Below are 20,480 nucleotides of genomic sequence, written 5' to 3' on the forward strand. Positions count from 1 at the left end.
CACTCTTTCATACGTTTTCTATTTTAATATTTTCAAACTTTAATCACAGAGGAACAGTATGTCACAATGAATAGATCACAAAGGTCGTGATGTTGAGAGTTTCTGTATGCACGGCTCTTCACAGAGTCGAGGGAGCTAGAAACACATTAAGCCTGAGAGTGGAAACCACGGCAACAAAGGAAACCAGCAGTAATTGGCAAAATATAAACAAGAACACAAGCAAAACTATTATGTCATTGAAACAGGAAAGGCGCAGAGGACGAAAACGTTCCAGGGGCTCTTTTAATGAGCGGAAGAGCTATGCCTTTTTGTTTCGAATGAAAAAAGGCCATATCTCACAAAGAGAGCCGATAAACCCGTGCTTAGGCTTTTTTAAAAGCGCATGTGGCGACTTTCGAAGTCAACGTTTAATTTTAAGTCCTGTCTCTTTAATGCGGCGGAAATTCATGGAACATCAATAAGTCAGGACTGTAATGTAAATGAGTCACATAGTCAGTTAGGTGTTGTGTGCTCCCACTGATACGCTCAGTAAGTGAATAAATTAAACGCAGGCCTTTGCTGAATGTGCATTGCATTACCAGGCAACGGTGGCGACATCAATCTTTTTCAAGGCAAAGGAGAGAGGTTGTCAAGTAATAGAATTCAATTAACAGTAAACTATAATGCAGCCACACACGGGCTGGACGATATGAATGGGGCTCGGATAAAATAAATCAAAAGCACTTATCAGGAGCGATCAATACAATTAATGAGCTATTTTGTTTGGAGTGCAACAGGGAAATGTAAACACACCCTGCTGTGAGAGCAAAAGCACCAAAACACATTTTGCAAACCACAAAAATATTTCCATAATCTCTATTTGTGTCTCGTTTATCCAGTTCTGATACCTAAATATCATCAGAACAAGATAAATGTGCCCACTGCACAAGATCTCAAGATTTGAATTTTAAGAGTAGTTTTAAAGATTTTGTTTCCTTGTTGATCTTTTACATTAACCATGAAAAGCCAGAGAACAAAAATAGTTTATTTTACTGGGTCAAAAATAAAAAATGAATTGAGATATTTAAGGTCCAGTCAGGAATATCTTGCGGCAAGGTTGCGAATTGCAACCAACAGCTCACTCCACCCCTCGCTTTCAAAACACTACGACGGCTGACAGAACATGCAAGACTCAATAGCTCATTCTTAGAGGCTTCATTGTGTAAGCTCTTTATACACCTCTGAGGGCATAGCTATGTATATTATATTGCACTTCTATCAATAGACCATCCCAAAAATTACACACTGGACTGTGAAATAAGGTTTACGCTTACATATACAAATATATTAAGAGTTCATTAGGCAAAAAAATTGTTTTGCAAATAAAATGTAAGGGATAATCCACAGCAAGCCGTGCATTAACAGGTTTTGATGCACGACGTGGAGGCCTGGAACCACTCGACTGGAGCTACCCGTGTGTAAAAAGGTTTAATGCACACCCTCCGGCCAATCAGAATCGAGTATTCAAACAGACCATGGTATAAATATAAAAAATGTAATGCAAAGCTAGTGTAAAGTTAATTTACCTAACTGATATTTTCACTGTAAACAAAAATGACAGATTTAGAAAGAGATACAACCAGCGCGCTCCGTATCTGCCTTCTCTTTACCGTGACCCAACGCCTCTCGATGAGAGCACTTCCAGATTAAACAGAAAATTAAATCACTTCAACCAGCTAATGCCACAGTCTTATAGAGGACACTTGAAAGTGATCCTGCTCTTAATCCACAGGCAACACAGAGACGTGGCCTGAACGTAAGAGTCCATATAGCGGCCGGTGCCTAAAGTTTTCCTTCAGCCTGCTGTTGACAAGGTGAGTGTCTGCAGCACCACAGATAAGACCGAGAGAGACATGCTACAGACTGTTGGTCAATGTCTGTGCCCACTACCGGGCAGAGGGAACCAACAAGAGATGCGGTGTGACGCAGGAAGCCCCCTTTTCTTGAAAAGTGCTATTTTTCATGCTGTTGCCTTCTGGCCCAAAGCCGCTTATTCATTTGTTTAATTTGGAGGAGACTTGGGAGCAGTGGGACTGGCTGTCGTGTAGAGCCGGGCGCAGGCTCGTATCTCTGGCTCGAGACCAGGATTTGTGTGAGAATTATGAAGCTTCTGCGCTCGGAAAGTAGTTCAGCTGGCTTGTGCCAAAAGCTTCAGCTGAGGAAGAAATTATGAATTAGAAAATGATGGAGTGTGGAGATCTCACATAAAGCACCAAACTTTAATATCTGACAATTTGATAATTACAATATAAACAACCAATTTACTTAAATGACGACTGCTGTCTGATAAGACTGCCCTATTCAACAGGTCTCGCCACTTGCAAAGGTAAATAAATGCACATCACCAGCTCATAAAATTAACTACAATGCAAATTTAAGCAATAAAATTCAAAAGGCTGTGATGCTATATTTTACATTATATAGTCATAGGTAAAAGGCATTGTTAGACACAAGAATGTTATTTATCACATAACAACAACCGACCTAAATTAAGACCAAGACTAAAACTTTAAACGTTTTATAAACTATTTTACTTGGATCTGTAGTTTAAAGCTGTAATTATCATTTCATTTGTATTATATGTATAATCCACCCTTCAAAAGACAGACGTACAATTAAACCACTTTTGTTATGACCAAGTTGAAATACAAGTTCACCATCATTCTTTTTAGAGTCTCATAAGCCTTCAGACACACACTCACGTAAACTTTATGAAAGGTGAGAGCACTTCAAGTCCGTTTTGATTCTCTCAGAACTAAGGTTGACTTACACAAAAGCAATCAGGCCCCTAATTTCTCGCAATGCACCTTTTAATCGATTCACGCCGTCGGCACCCATTCTTCTCATTTAAGCCAAAGTAAATCCTGCACCTCTTTGCCTCTCGTCCTCGGTGTGGATGAACCAAAGCAAAACTAAGTTATGCGCGTCAACCCCATCCCAGAGGTTACATTCTGTATAAGCCTTGATATAAAGTAAAAAACTGACGTTTGCTTTTTCTCAACCTGACATATTGAACTTTGCTTTTGTTAAAGAATTTTCAAAGGCTTAAAAGCCTTAATGTTTATTTGTCAAGCATGTAATACAAGCTATAATCAATTAGGTTAAGGGAAGCGATAAATGCTTTTAAATGCGTTTAACTTTTATTCATGAACCACAAAATGATTCAATTTAATAGGCTAGTAAAACAGTTGAATTGGTGCTCCTGCGCCATATGAAAAGATGACAAGCAGCTATGTAAACTTGCAGCGATAGCAATACTTTCCTTAGCATAGATTGTCCTAATCTGTCTCATAGTTCTGACGATATTTTCCCTGCGGTTCTGTGACAGACCATTTTGTAAATGGCTTAACCCTTTGAATTCATGTTTCAACTGAATTACAAAAAACGGTACTGTTTGGGCACGCCTCTAGAACACTTGAATTCACTTCGATGGAATTCGTAAAGAGTTGAAATAATCACAGACAATGTAGCGGTATACAGTATTTATAAGAGGAATGAAGTGTATTTTTGAATAAGCACAAAAGCAAAGAATGTATTTGATCATAAGTGTAGCTTGGCACCGCAAATTCTGGCGTCCCAGTGGCGCCAACCGATTTCTACCACATAAGGTCAATGATGAAGAGGTTGCAGGTGTCTCCAGGCTCTGACATACTTTCCAGGTCTCAAGGGAGGGCTGGATTTATGGAACGTTCTGGATTTTAAAGGCCAGCAATTCAAGCTATTTATTTAAAAAAATAGTTAAAAAATATGCTCAACAACAAGGCATATTTCGATACAATGGATTAAATATGAATTCACTAAAGATTTACAGTGACTAAGTTAAAGTTAATTTCATTACTAATAATGTAAAACAATTCCTCCAGACATGGGCACAGCATCTGTGTGCCATTTTTCCCACAATGCATTCCCAGCTTTGATATGACCAACTATGGAGCTTTGCACCCAGAGAATAAATCAGTTTAATTTCAAGAGTCCATTTTAGGAGTGAATGAGATTTTTTGCAAGACCATATTTTCATCTATTCAGCCAGCCGGACGTCGTTGCAGGGAACTCACAGTGGTTTTTCATTAAACCGTTTAAAATAATAAAAACACAAAGATTGTGTGTGTGAAGTGGTTTATGAGATTATTCAGATTTAACTCTGGTCAATAGGTTCTCTCTGCTCTCGAAGGAATGTTTTATTACTTGCTTTCTATGAAGAACACAGGTTCACGGCAGATACAGAAGCTGTACAGTACGCTTCCTACACATATCTGACAGGCACTCCTTAGGGAGGCTTGTAATACAGTTAGTATAAATCTTTCTGGGAGCATTACCATGTTTTTCAAACCTGGAAGGAAATCTTCTTGCAGGTTGCACTGTAAAATTGTCTTAAGATTGGAACGCTGTTCAATCTGGTTTTGTAGCTTTTGCTCATAAATTATGTTCTTAGTAAAAATATTTTGGTCTTGTTTCTCTGTCAAAAATGAGTACCGTACTCACTTTTGTTAGAACTACTGTATGCCTTAACCAAGAAAAGCGTATTTGCCAAAGGCGTAAGAAAAATAAAGCAAATTCAAGACATACTCTCTGAAACATTCACCATATATCTTCTTCTAAAGTAAATCTAGCTCCTCTAAGAATGTTTAGATTTGTGTCTCGTTTTCCAGTAAAACAATGTTCTTCGGTGCAGACGATAATAAGCTCATTACCGCATTGACCGCCCCGAGTCGTATTCATTCATCTACTAGACAAAAACACTCACGCTACCCAATACAGGATTCAAGGTCTTCACTTGCATGGTGTTCAACAGATCGTACATGATTTAAGAAAGAAGGCCGTTGGCATATATAGGTCCCTATAGACCGATAAAAGTTTTCCTTGTGAGCCGTTCGGCTCTGGATTATGGGTGTAATTCACAGGCAAGGAACACGTTTCTGTGGTCTGTTGGCGTCTTGATGATAAGGGTCACTCTTCATCTGATGGATCACGCTGCTAATGCCTCTTAGCCTTAGAACCAAATTACAGAAGCACAATCACGACTCTCTCATGTGGACAGAGTAACTGAGAGGCTGAAACTCTGATCTTGTACTGGTGAGCTGCGCTGACTTTTATCTACGCAGGTCCCCTTACATTGAGTTGTCTAACTAAGGACTAACTAGCATAAACCAAGGTCTTCTCAATTTGTTTCAGTAGAACAGCTTGAAAAAAGGAAATATCCGGTTGGTTTGGAAAAACTGGATGGTTCCCTGCAACAACTGCAAATATTTGAAAAGATCCAGTGACTAATACATCCAGCAAACCACCTAATTCTAAGGCAGTTTTATTAATCCGGATGAAACACCATAAAAAAGAAGCATGACCCAAATATGCTCAGCCTCAGCATTTTAAGACCAACACAGACGCTTAGATTATAAATAGCACTCAATGACATTGCCAAATCAGAAGAACTATTAAAGGTGGGAGGTGTGGAGGTGGCTATACTATGATGGGGCTACTTGTGCCAGCGCCGAATTACATCCATGAAAAAACGCATTTACAAGTCTCACGCTACGCAGAGGGATTGGGGGCGGCTCTCTGCTTGACAAAATGCCACTTGTTTGAATCCCTTTGGAGATTCAAGAAAAGGTTTAACACACGTAAAGTGTGACATCTGTGCGGAATCGTATTAACTTTTGTACTTGTGATGGCAAGAGAGAACTGTTATGTGTGTGTGAGTGGATATCTGTGAGTAACAGCTGTGCTGAATTAATTGCTTGGCGCTTAAATTGCGAGCAACTTTAGTCCGCCCATGGCAACTGGAGATTGTGGTAATTGATTCGCACTTTCATTAAGAACAGATTAGGCCATGCCATTGGATGGGCACAAAGTGTATCGCAATGCAATGCAACAACTTGAAACTCAAACATAATTCCAGAGGAAAGTGATCTGCTAATAGTACTTACAGCCTCCAAAAAGAATTGACTATATTATACAATTATGATTTAAACTTCAATGCTTGCAAACAGTGTCTCATCGGATTATAAAGATACGCGTTTCAGCCAGATGGTGTTGTTACAGCATCTACTAGCAGGGGCCGATGGGGCCATGTTAACTAACAAATGTCAAACCCTTCATTATTCCAAAGCTCTTCATACAACAAACTTCTAGATCAACATGGTTTGCTGTTTCCGGAACAACATTTGTATAAACCAATCGCAGCCTGTGAGAAACAAGGGAGTGTTAAAGTGATAGTTCTCCCAAATATAAAAATTCTGTCATCATTTATTCACCCTCTCATCATTTCAAACCTGTATGACTTTCCTTCTTCTGCTGAACACAAAACGAAGATATTTTAAAGTGAAAAACGGCAGTACCCATTTATTGCATGGACACATAACTAATGCAAGTGACTGGGCATTGACGTTGTTGGTTGAATTAAAACGATCAAACATACAAAACTCTGTTACTACAGCACAGTTTTGTTTCTTCACCTCCCACGCAAGCATATGCTTTCCTCTGATACTAAAACACAAGCAGTTCGCATACAATCCAGTAATTTAGCTTGGCTGGAACAAAATCCTGTTGGACAGTCGTCCGCCACAGTTTTGTTCAGGACACATCATTCTCCGTTACATAACGCCTACACTTAAAAGAAGTGTCTCACTCGAAAATCCTCGTGAACTTAGCTGAGGTGACGGAACGCAACATATTGTAGTATTTGTCAGCATGGATGCTCTAGACAGGGTGTTGGCAGTGTGAAACATGACCGTGAGCTGCAGTGTAAACTTGTAGTTTGTACTTTTGGGGTGAAAGAAAAGGGCGCAGTTTGACAGAACCATCTGGCGGTGTGGGCTTGAGGGTCAAACTCATTATCCTCATCTATCTGGAGCGTAACCACTGGCACAGAGTAGATCAGAGAGCTGCTGAGGATATGCCAGAACCTGCTGGCGCTTGTGGCACAGCACACTGGACTGTGAGCGGGCGCGCACACAGATACACACTAGCTTGTAAACAATTCAATGAATGGAAAAGACGGATTTTCTCATCTGATGATTTCAAAATTAGAATGTGATCATATGTCAGAAATGGTTTTTCGTAAACCAAAATATTTTTGATCATTTTTTTAGCGAAATATTGATGTCTTATACAGCGTCGGAAAAAATTGAGAGACCTGATTCCAAATTGTCATGCAATCAGCGTTTCTACATATATTGTGGCCATTCCAGTCCAGTGTCTGTTCAATTTCAACAAAATCGAACCTCAGGAGTGAACAGCAATGCGGAAGACTGACAGCAGGACAAGACAACCGAGGAGATCACATACAAATATATTTTTAACTTTTCCTAAATACATATAAATATATTACTGTTGTATTGCCTTTGAGGTCTCTGTATATGAAAAAATACAGAACATCTTTTCTGTTATATCGACCGGTTTCGGTTTTCAGTTTTCAGTTTTCTGCAAATAAATGCAAATAGAAAAAGAAATGTATTAACTGTTTTAATCTACTTAAGCTGTGAAAATGATGGTTGACTGATCTAAAAAAACTAGAAATGATTCCAGAACAAACATAAAGCTCCATATTTAAAAATATATAAAAAATGTATACAAACACAGCAAAAGTGTATACCAGCAAAAAAACCACCTTTACCACAGGACTGAATCTCAAAAGAGCAGCAGTTGAAATGCCCCGGGGAAAGTTAAAGAACATAACATTAAATCTTTCATAGTCAAAAACAATGCGACTCTCCCGGTCCTGAGGATTTTCACAAACGTAAATTTACAGTCAAGATCAAAGAGTCGGTGTTAGCTTCAAGAAATGCTCAATGTGCACCAGGAAGTATATTTATAATAAATCAAGCTCAAACGTACACATCTGAGGATACTTACTGTCAGTTTCTATCAATACTGACAGATCACATTATTCACTTACAGTAAAAAACTGACTTCAAACAGATAATGAATCCAAAAAGCAGGATACAGTGTAACATTAAATAAACAAAAACGTGATTCACATTCCTCCCATTATGATTAAAGCGACTGTGCAAATACAAGCTGTTGAATGTGATCCAAAATGTCTGTTGCTAGACTTTGAATAAGGAGTGTAAAGATCAATCCCACGGTGTTGATTTAGAGGGGTGTGGAGAAAACACAGGGATTATTACTAAAGGCCATAAGCACAAGCAGGTCGACTCAGGCTTCAAACGTTTCGTGAGTATTCCAGTTGCATCATAGACCAAACAGTGAGAGAGGACTAAAGATTTGAAATGTCACAAAAACAAATAGGTGTATCCCATGCAGAGATTACACCAAATTTGGGAAATCTCTTGAAATGTTTCAGTTTCAAAAGTAAATTGTAGTAGATCGATTTCCATAAAGTCAAAACATTGTATCACTAGCACACTTTCAAAACATTGGCTTGTTTGAGATGCTTGAAAAAAAACCCGCAAACATTTTACTCGATCCTTCTGAAATTTCAAGCAGATTATCGTGACAGATTACAGGTTAAGATTAAATGCTTCCCAAATATCCGATCAAATCTCTCACCCGTCTGTGTGATTGTTATCACATAGACAAACAAAGTGATGTCATGTTTGCTTTATGACAATTACACATGATCTCACAAACAACATGCTGTATGTGTCATAAACAAATTACAGCAGATTACTGGGTAAAAGCTCCACGTCGTATGTGGTAAATCATAGGTCTCCTCCTTTCAACACAAAATTAAAGACAAAACGTACAATTCTTAAAATCCCATCGTGCTTGATTCACGAAAGAGTCAAACGTGTGGTTGGTCATCTATGACAGGTGGAAAAGCATGATATAGGTCACCCGGTTTTCTATGTGTCCCAACACGAGACTATCAAGCCGCATGGAAATTCATAGATTTACGTGGCTACACGAATCAGCAGTATAGTACGACTCTCAGTCATTCAATCTCATAGAAACCCTCACCCGGTCTGCCCTCTTCTCGTTCGGATCTCATGCTCGCCACAGTGCCGGGCTTCGCTGTCACCCCTGGTGTCTCTTCTCATAGCAAGCAAACTCCCTCACACATACACACTTCCTCCACACAGACGCTCGGTTCACTCCTAATGCCGACTGTGTGCTCTGCTGTGACTGGTTTCTGGAAAGGTGTTGCCAGGTGAGCGTAAACAAGTTTGATCCGCCTGCTTCTAGTTACGTGTGTGTGTGTACCTGTTCTGGGAGTTTCTCTTGGGTGTTTTCAGATGTTCCCCCACCCCCTCTGCACCCTTCCTACGTGTTCACTTCTGTTACACACACACGCACGCACACACACACACACATACACACACACACACACACACAAGAAAGGGCAGAGCTTGAAATGGAACTGACACTGCTTTTCCCAGCCTTCTTTAAACAGGCTCATTCACCGGACTGGGGGAGGGGACAAATGCTTTTCCGATCAGGTGAACGCCTCAGGTAAGGCCCAACAGCTCCATCTAATGGTGGAAACAAAATACATACGTTCTTACGACGTTATTGTAATAGTTCACCCCATTATGAAAATGTAGTCCTCTTTCACTTGGCCCCATTTTGATGCAAACCCTTAATATTAAAAAAGTCGTATGGGTATGTGTCATATATATATATGTATATATATATATGTATATATATATATATATATGTATATATATATATATGTATATATATATATGTATATATATATATATGTATATATATATGTATATATATATATATATATGTATATATATATATGTATATATATATATATATATATATATGACACATCTACTTCTGTAAAGAACTTGAATGTGTGCAACTTTAATATGGATACAAAATGTATTGTCAATGTGAAAATATTAAAACTGTGTGTGGATACAGAGTACAAACACTACTGATGAAAAGTTTAGGTCGCCTACTCATTTTTTACGTGTTAGAATAAATTCATAAAAACTATGGAAAATCACTGTGGAATTATAGGAATTACTGTATTTTGTAAAAATAAAATAAAACAAAATAAATAATAAACTAAAATAAAAATAAGTTTTATTTAAAACAGATAAAAAATTGAATCTATCAGGCTATAAATTATTAATATATTATTATTATCATCTTCATCATTTGCCCAAAATTTGCAGAAATGTACTCTTGGCATTTTAACAACCAATTTCTTGATCTCTTCTTAAACAGTATTTAAGGATTTTCCATCAATTCTGGACTCCTTTCATTCATGTTAAGCGTTATAATATAATAGAAGTTTTACAATGACAGAAACTAAAAGCCTGCAAAATTATTTTTATCCTACAAAACTCATTTCTGAAAACTGACACTTTCAAACCAAAATGTTTTAAGGTCAGGAGCAACAATTCACTCAAGTGACCCTTAACTTTTTAACATTGTACATTTTAATTCATCATATTATCATTTTATATATTATTATATTATATAGTAAAATAGGTTGGAACACATTTAGTTTCATTTTATTTTTGGGTAAAAATGACTTCAACAGACGTCAACAGTGACCATGACATCAGCCCATACAAATGTCCAAACCCTGCTCTCTTTTAAAGTACATTCACTTTAGAACAGCATGGCTCTACTGTCCCTTCTTCACGTCCCGTAATACCTTGACGCAGAGTCTGTGAGGGGATCTGTGGGACATTTTGTCAGATAAAGTACAGGATGAGTGTCTGCTCTCTCTCATAGAGCTAAAGCAGCCAGCGGCAGATAGGGGCCCGCTCTCTACCACAGAGCACCAACTTCAGCCTCCAAATGAGTGTCAGTCTCTAATACAGGCAGGTAGACAGGCTTAAGGGCTCTCAGGGCTTCAGCACAGACTCATCTCCCCTTTTATCCCTCCCTCTTAAAGACCAAGAGATACTGGTGCTCAGTTCAGAGTGCATGCTGGGATATGACCTGCAAAACATCTTCAGTCTTCATACAATGAAGCATCAGTTGTTGATAGACTCAATGAGTGACCATGTAAAAAGCACACAGAATGCTATCCAAACCATCTTTTCGGGTTCATGTTCTGTTTGTCTCGCATCATTGAGTGTGTATGGGCACGCAAAGCTGAAAGTAATGAATTTAATACATTAAAGGGCTTCTAAAACATCAGCCTGCTTTTATTTTCGAGGCTCTGAACTGCACAGATACAGTTGCCTAGCAGACCGAGCTTTATCTTTCAAAACAATTTACGGCTCGGCTGGGAGTAATGAAGTACCGACAGCAAGCCCAACATCAATAATGCTTTTCTCACAGGGCGAAATGAAAAACACAGGAGAATAGAATACAGTACAAGAAAATTTCAGAGGACAAGAAAAGATGGGACGGATGAAAAGAAAGAGGGATGAAGTTTATATTTAATTGTCACAGTCACCCAAAAAGGAGTTTGAAAAGAAAAGTGCATGTTCAAAAAGTTTCCCTTTTGCTAGTCAGAACAAATCTACAGTTAAAATCACATTCAGATAATAAAAGTCAGTGCATTAACATGCTATGTCTTCCAAGCCATCATATTGACTAAAGTCAAATGCTCTTTCTATTGGTAAGACATCAAAAAAGACATCATTCTAAAAGTGGCTTCTTTGTTACGCTGGTTTTGATAAAGACATAAAGATTATGATTTACGCAGACAGCATTCACGAGGAAAGCAGTAGCGAGTAACAGGCGTCATTATGTTTGGAAAATGGGACGTCTAGAATAAGACTTCGAGATTCTGTTCAATTCCTAGTTTGATCAATACACTTCATAATGACGCTTCACCACAGTTGGTGAATTGTGTGAACCAGACAAAGCTTTTTTGTTTTCTTTGAAGATTACTCTCTCGCAATTTGAGTAAGTGCATTTCTTTAGTCGCTAAAAGATCCAAAAAAACTATAATTTTTTTTGTAGTTTTGTTGTAACGACGGGGGCACGCGAGAAATGTTGTGTCTGCTAAATTCTGCATGTCAATTTTAAGGTTTTACCTTTGTCAAGTGTAGAGTCTGGAGTTCCAAAGCTCGACATACCCGTCTGGAAGGTGAGATCAGACACCACAGTCTTCTGCCGGTGGTGGATCATGGGATCTGCAAAAAGAGCAAGACGTATCAAAACAATGTTCTCTTAAAATCAAAACATTTTCTTACACATTTCATCAGCTTTCATCGATATGCCTCTTCAGGTCTGAGGCAGCTAAAGTGACCGAGGACGGCAAACTGCAGGCCTCCTGCGAGAAGGGCTGGACCAAAATGTGCCGGCGTGCCTCAGAGCGACTCCAGCTCGTGAATCACCGAGCATCTCTCAGCGATTACCACTCATCTGTAATTAACTCTGAAACGGTGACACGCAGCGCACAAAAGCGCTAAGTCCTCTGAATGGCTTTTAAAGACAAATAATCACCCTCCGTCCACGGCCCACGCACTAGACGTAATCAATGTGCATTGAAAGTGACAGGTAGCAATTTCATGTACAGTGCAAAGGACAACACACTGAATCACGATTTCCCTGCGAGCTGAAAGAAAAGGTCCCAAGCCTACAATACGCGTATGATGAGCGCAAGATTAACCACCGCCATCGATCACACGACTCATGCGTCTCAGCTGCAGATGCCACGAGGGATTGGCAGCACCGACGAGGACATAAGGATGGCGTACTGATTTGTCAACACTGTAAACTGGTGCCCTTGTCAAATCACACACCTTGCAGCACCTGATGCTAACACGAAGTGTACCGGCATGTCACTTCCGAGAGTCGCCGTGCAGAGTGTGTGTCAATTACTGCAGGCTCTGACGGGAGATATGAAATGGTGCTTGTCATTTTCCACATCATTATGTCAGACAGCATCGTCCTTCCCTCGTTCCATATTACAGATCTGATCTCAGACTGCTTGTTCTGTCTGGTCCTCTCGTGGCTCGGTGTTCACAGATGACTGCACACCTGAACTGATACTGCTAATTGAAGTCTCTTCAAGTGCCTTTTTCTTCTGTATCCATGTACCTGCTTCTGTTACCTGCTTAGCTGGCGACAGAACGTGCCTAGATTACCACCTAAACAGCTATCATGTCAGTCAAGGATAGTAGCGCGAGCGCTCTAGTTGCTGTTTACTGTTATATTATCAGAAACTTAAAAAAGGTTCAAGCAGAGGGCACTTGCTCTGACCTTTCTCGGTTAATTCACGTAGGCCAACACAAGTGTCTCCGTCATCATTGCAGTCTGACGTTTTTAAGTAACTGTAAAGTTCCTTCACCACATCGGACTCTCCTTTCATTCGATTGGACAATGGGGGAAAAAGGAGCATGACATGCTCAGATCGGACAAGTCTTATATCCTGTACGGGAAACCACCCCTATGTACTTTAAAGAGTTACTAAATGGAAACTAGGTGTGTACTCAAGGTTTACTACTGTAAAGGCAGAGAGCAAATGATTCTTCTTCAGTGACGAAACTAAACATATTACATTCAAAATCAACCTCATTATTTTAAGTACTCCTCTGTGATATTTTCTATGTGTTTAGCTACCTGTACTAAACAGCTTAAAAGTAGAAAGCATCAAGTTTTAAAACAAAAAAGCTGGAATTATTTCCAGTCCTTCAATCCAATGCTGGTCCCTCTCCCATGGTTTCATTTTACACGCTAAGAGGGGTCCATAAAGCATTTCGGCTGCAATGATATCCCTATTGTGTCATGGTATCATTTTCAGGGCGGGTCAATGGTGATGAAAAACTGAAATCTCTTTGTGCTTTTATGGACACCCTGTTCCGCAGATGCTTGTGGTTAAGACTTATTGAATGAATGCCTTAAACACATTGTTTCTCATGTCCTCTTCATACTGATTTTATTGTTAAAAGTTGTCAGGTTGCTGCACTGTTGGTTGCTTTGAGGCCAGTAGATACCATAATGGTCCATAGCTGTTAAGAATCTCATCGCAATTGAGATCCATTGCCAGTAAAAATGAGACGTTGTTGTATCTTGACAATTTATCTTTTTTCTTGCGGCTATAAATAAACTTTTTGCAGGGGAAAGCATTTGTATTTAAATTGTAGCTGTGCATAATGCATCACATCGTGAACAATATGAATGATAAGCAATGCATGAATCAAACTCCCTCAGAATTTGAGTCACCGTTTTTCACCTGTTCTTTTCTTTTCATGTGCACATGTGGGAAGAAACAAATCTTATTAAACAGTCTGAATGCTTACAGAAACATTACTCTTCTGTCTTGCCTGCTCTCGACAACAGCGTCTCACACGAGCATCAATGCTCATTTGCATACAGTTTTAACAAATGGTCACACCCACACTGCAATAACATAAATGCAAATCTCTCTCCTTGACCCAAGACTCCTTTTACTTTGCAGATTTCTCCCTGGTTGTACCCCTTCTCTAAAGGGCCCTTTAAAAATCACTGAAATCTCGTGATTCTAATAACATGGGAAAGCCAGATGAGCTATTCAATACATCCTGTTGATTTGTTATAATCCTAAACTTCATTTATAGAATTGAAAGTGTATTTGCGTATGAGTAATTGTATGTAATGAAATGTAGTGCAGTAAATTATTCAACGCTTAATGGTTCTTGCTGCATCAAAGCTGTTTAATAAGTGGAAGAGAGTGAAGAATCATTACCATAATACCTGATTAAGCAGGAACTTAAAACAAAACTGTGCACCGGAGCATTGAAAGGTTTAGTGACCCACAGCTTAATGTTCTAAACGGCATGAAATATCTGAACTGCCTTATGGCACTGTGGTCAGCATGGATTAGTCGGTGTGTTTGATCGGCAAAGCTTTTTCCTTGCAGTTGGTTTGGAAAAATACTGCTAGCAGACATCGGAAAATAATGTAAAAAATACTGTAATACTGGAAAAGGCCTTGAAAGAAAAACTAGAGATGATTAAAGACTTCTTCAGATGACGTAAACAACGCTGCATTGTTCAATGCTGGGCCAGAAGAACTTTAGTTATTTTATAAACGAAATGCAACCAACAGAATATTTATAATCAATTTAAAATGTTAAACAAAAATATTTAAGATATATGTAAGATTTTTAAATAACAATCATAATAATAGATAAAAAATAAAACCAGAAATGCTTCTGGACCAGCGTTTACGTCTTGTTAAGTGGTCTATAGAAGAAATCTGCATTGCCAATGAAAGAATTATGTTAAATAATTTATCGCTCATTGTGTGTGTCTTTGCTTTAATAGATAAGAAAAATCAATCCCAACAATTTGCTAATTTCAAGTTACCATCAGATTTAACTGAGTCATTTAAGTGAATATTAATAAAGCTTTTGGAGACACCCAACCATGCATTTCTGAAATATGTTTGAAGAGAAAATAAAACGCCCTGTTCAGAAAGAGGCTTTATAGTGCTAAAGTTTTAATACTGGTATACCGCTGTCATAATGTTGCTTTTGGACAATTTAGACGGTCATTATCATTTACATTATTATTCACATGTTCACATGCTCCAGGAATTTCTAAACATTGCTGCCTACCGTATCTTTAATTCTACACAAATACATACATATACAAGAGTAAAAACTCTTCAGCGGTTTTTCTTTCCTTATCATATTACTAAGCCTTCTAATAAAATGACCAACTAAAGTGAAAAACAATGTAGAGTGGTCAGATAAACCTGTGCAGTAGAGCACTGGCCTTTGTTGTACAATGTATAAACATTTTACCAACGAGAGGTCAAAGATTATGAAAATAATAAGCAAGAGTCAGTTGAGTTTCGGTGCCACGAGGAGAGAAAACAGAGAGAACTTTTGAGGTCTTTGCCATTCAGAATCAGCGTACATTATTAAGAGTGAAGCTGCAATAATGCATGTTTAGGTGACGGTGCCTAAAGTAAATAAAAACGTCCTGATAAATCATTTAAACTTCCCATGACATGCCAAAAATAAGCATCACTGGCTTGAAAACCTAAAGTTAGAAGCCCTTAAATGAAAGTTTACATTTGAAAGAATTTTTCGTAATGCATACTTATGCATATGTGACTGCAGCAATTAGCCAACCTCCATCTCTCTCTCTCTCACTAAAACCCACATAGACAAGCTACACAGAGGTGGATCTTCCATCCATCCTTGATGAATAAGAGGTCAACTCGGTCAGACACAGAGGCAGGAAGTTGTCGATCACTATGTTCCAATTCAGCACTTATTAATGCCATACATGTCTTCAGTCATGACATCTCCTCAGGTGACATTCTGACCCAGCTCACTTCTGTGCAGCGGGAGACGTTTGTGTCAACCAAGCTGCCATAACGAAGTTTGTTATCAGTTGTACCCCAAACATGGAAATCAACTTGAAGCCAATGATGGGCAAGAGTCGCATTTATTTAGAGTAACGGTGTAATTATCCTCCTCTTCAGGGGTCGCTAATGTTAAACTCCCCCTGTGTTTTATTAATGGTAATGACCATTAATACAGAGAGGTTTTCTGCTCTTCTAAAGTGCTGGTTAACAAGAAAACACTGCGTTTTAATCATCACAAGGAGAGAGGTGGAGATACAAATGAATGTGAATTATACTGTAACTGTCAGCCTGAGATCAAGGTGGATCAAGAGGTTGCGTGAATTTAATGTTGGTTGCTAACCTTATTCCAAGATATCTCTCTTTGTGTTCAACCGAACAAAGAAATGTATAAATGTCTGGAACAACTAGATGGTGAGTAATTATGACAGAATTTTCATTTTTGGGTGGAGTATCCCTTTGCGACAAGAAGCAACAAACAGACAGACTGAAAACATTTATCTTTTAAAGATAGGACAACATGTTCCTTTAAAAACTCATTTGGAGGCCTATCCAAATACAGGCGACCCATGCAATTACTATACAATTTACTAGATGATGGTTTAAAATCAACATAACCACTTTCTGAAGACAAAATTGTTCATAATTTTTTACCAGCATTACTACATTAAGTATTCGCTATAGCATATCCACACACAAGCACTTATGAACATTTAACTTGTAGAAAACCAATTAAAAGCGCATTAGTGCCAAAACGGCTTCAGATCGGAAAAAGTTGAAGACGTTTTTCTTTGCTAAATAAATAACAAGCATGATGGGTTTGCTGTAAATATTCTTAGACTGCTTTCATAAATTCATACTAAAAAGGTAAAATTGCCTCCTTATTTAGGTTTCATGACCAAGGGCATAGATCCCAGCCTGAACAGCGGCACAAATGTGTTTGTTGACGCTCCCCAAATTGAAATCTAGACCCATCTGCATGAAATCCCTTTTTTAAACAATATTTTTAATACCCAGTAATGCTTTATGTGTACAATATGAATCTGCCTCATACAAACTCAGGTGGAAAGAATGCTGACAGTACGATATTTTTTATCTTACTCACTAACATTACCCAGCAGTTTCAGAGTATCATTTTGGCAAAAGGCAAAAAAGTTTGCAAACTTGTGGAAGAAGTCTGCCTGAAAGTTTGCCTTGAGATGGAGAGTTTTGTATTTCTTACATTAATGGAACGCTGAGGGACACGGTGTGGGTCCAGGAACTTCATTCTAACATTTCAATATGTTTAGATCATGTACCATGTGCACTGAAATCCTTAGAAAAACAACTTTTAAATCATTTAAGAGTTAGAGAAAATTTGAGTTAATATTCCAGATCTAATTTTGATCTGTCATTGGGTCTCATCTGTGCATGACAAACTAATCCTTGGAGAAGAAAAACACACAAATGTAATAAGAAAAATGCACATGAAGAATAAATGCACAAACGTTACTGTATTTTAAGCAAAAATCGAACTCTTCTCTTCTCTTAATTTCCCAAAAGGCAATGCAAAGTTGCATACCGTGGCCATGAAAGTTCTTATTTGTTATTTGCTGTCGTGACACAGGACCAGGCAGTGTGATTTTCCCCTCATCATGGAAATTGCAGCATGTTTACACTTTAGTGCTGATCCAGAGAACTCAAGCGGAAGCGTCTTTGAACAGCCAATGGGTTGGCCTGCAGAGACGCAAGGCGCTCCTCAGCATCACGAGTTGCGGTCACTTCACTCTTTGTGACGAGGCTGCGTTTGGAAAATGTCAATGAGAAACCGTCCGTGTTTGTTCTGCACCATGAGAACATTCACTCACACGGCATCAGTCTGCTTCCTGTTTGCATTGTGACTGACATTGAACAGCGTTCACATGAGATATACGACCCTGAGGGACCGTGCTCAGTGTTCTGATGGGAACGAGCGATCGACTCCACAACCGTCTTCATCATTCTTCTCAACCGTCAGAAACTCGGTCCGCCGGAGTTCCATCCCTGCCGACGGCTAGAAAAATGTTGTTTATTAATCTGTATTTATAGTCACGGACAACGGAGGAAAATCAATAGGCGTTGCATTCAGTCCACATTAAGCCTGAGACGACGCTTCAAGGGATCTGTGATTGACTGACCCTGCTCGCTCGCCTGTGTGTGTGCGGGTGCTGTCGGCTCCACAGCGATTCTTTGCCCAGAGGAGAGACACTCGCCGCAGACACACTCGCCACCTCATCAGAGATACGGCACTGCTGTCACAGAGGGATAAGACAGTGTGGAGAGAAGCAGTGCTGAGGGGACAGGAATTGCAGTGAACAGACACATACCTGTTCTGGATACTAACACACTGTTTGCTTACTGTACATTCTGGGGGTATAATTGGGACGTGGCAGTGAATCTGGTGCCATGATGGAAGGATTTGGAAAGATTTTATCATAATTTCCTCACCCTCACGTCAATTCCAAACCTATATGACTTTCTTTCATCTGCAGACTACAAAAGAAGATATTTTGAAGAAACTTAGTAACCAAATAACATTGACATCCATTGTACAGACACAAAACTCAAAATATCTTCTTTTGTACTCCACAGATGACATGATGGTGAATGAATGATGTCAGAATGTTTACTTTTTAGGTGAACTATCCCTTTAAGATACTAGAATTAACAACAGGTAGACAAGCACCAGTCTGGAAATCGTCCTTATATGTAATTTCAGCAGGGGTGAGACAAGATATTCCAGTTTGCATTTCAGTGTGGTGTTTCGGGTGAGGAGAGGCTGGTGCTGGATCGGTGTGAAAAGACAATTTCTGTTCTCAGATCATTAAACAGCACCAGGATGTGCTGCACACATGGGGCAGATGGAACACAAAGGTCAGCAATTAACCGGCATGAAGCGGCTCAACATGCAGAGACGGGGAAAGCGGGGGGAACTCCAAAAATGATGCACAGGGAAAGCTTACCAAATATATAAACTGAGATATAGCAGGGATATGCAGAGGGTGTGTGAGGCTTGGGAAGGCATACCCTTCCGTTAGATATGGACATGTTTTATCTATATACAGTACATGAATACAGATGATTAAAAAGGCTAAAAAGCCGAACTTAAAGCAATTTGTTTCCCACATTTGACAAAATGTGAAAACGTATTAATTTCTGAAACCGCTCTAAATTTGAATCGAAAACACACATGGATTAAATTGCATTTATAATTCATGGAAGCATATTTATTGTCTTTCTTAAAATGTATCCAATCATCTCACACAAATGCAAATCTGCCCTTAATAAAATCAATTAGATTAAAACAAATTTAGCCCAGATAATCCTTATAAGTAACAATTTAAATTGCTTAAAGAAATAATATGACGTGACAGTAAAATCCTATAAATAATCTGTATAAATTATATCCGCCATCACATGTTATATATGAACACTTTACAGCAGTAATAAAGATCATTTGTATAAAATCTATGGCTCCAGATGACAAGTAAATCTCATTTAAATATTAGGCAGTCTCCAAAGCCTAGACTTCCTAACTTTCCTCTGCAATGGGTTTATCCTCTTCCAGTGCCTACATCTAATGCAAAAGTCCTTCAAACTCATTACCGATCCTCATATTCTCATATGCAGGTGACAATGGATCATTCAAATCCAGTGTATTAAAGAGCATTATTATTATAATAATCTGAGGAAACAAAAATATCACTGAATGAAGTGAACTATCCATTTGAATGACAAAGGCTGTCAAAAGACAATGCTGTCGGCGATGATTCAAAGAGCTATTATGCCACAGATGGCCATTGCGGTTCTATTCATAACTTGTGAAAAATGCTTTGTAGGCAATTTGAAGCTATCTAAAGTAGAGTATATGGTGCTCTGCAATACTGTGGAATGGTATGGGGGCATAGGTGACTCATAATAATATATGATAAATAGTCGACTTCATTAGTTTGAGCAAATTGAATTTCTTGCAACAATTGCCTTGCGGTGATAGCGCTATAATGATATGATACCAGACACTCACTCAAGTGAGCTCTGTAGTCTGTACTCTATGTGGGTTCGATAGAAGAATGCAATAAGCAGCCTTCTCTATCTGTCCTTCATACACACAAATGGAAAAGTAATAGCACATACACTGTTGAAAGTCTTATCTTTAACCCTATGTTGTAAAAGAATGCATTTAAAATACTAATGTTCCTTTACAGCATTAGAAAAATTGTGTTAAAAGAGCAAATGTT

At 38.7% G+C, this 20,480-nt stretch overlaps 1 protein-coding gene across 3 annotated transcripts in view; it reads right to left on the minus strand.

Moving 5' to 3' along the window:
• The window catches only part of LOC306909470 (kazrin-like), a 58,928-nt gene that overhangs the window by 9,989 nt on the left and 28,459 nt on the right, over window positions 1-20,480 (minus strand). For 2 of the 3 annotated variants that reach the window (XM_079483195.1, XM_079483194.1), the window contains exon 2: window positions 11,958-12,056. In XM_079483195.1, coding sequence (XP_079339321.1) covers window positions 11,958-12,056 — 99 coding nt within the window. Of the gene's footprint in view, window positions 1-8,958; window positions 9,325-11,957; window positions 12,057-20,480 lie in introns of those variants that run through there. The other variant, XM_079483196.1, reaches the window with a different exon arrangement.

This window comes from Barbatula barbatula (genome assembly GCF_947034865.1).
Source record: "Barbatula barbatula genome assembly, chromosome: 20".
In the NCBI taxonomy this organism is placed as follows: Eukaryota; Metazoa; Chordata; class Actinopteri; order Cypriniformes; family Nemacheilidae; genus Barbatula; species Barbatula barbatula.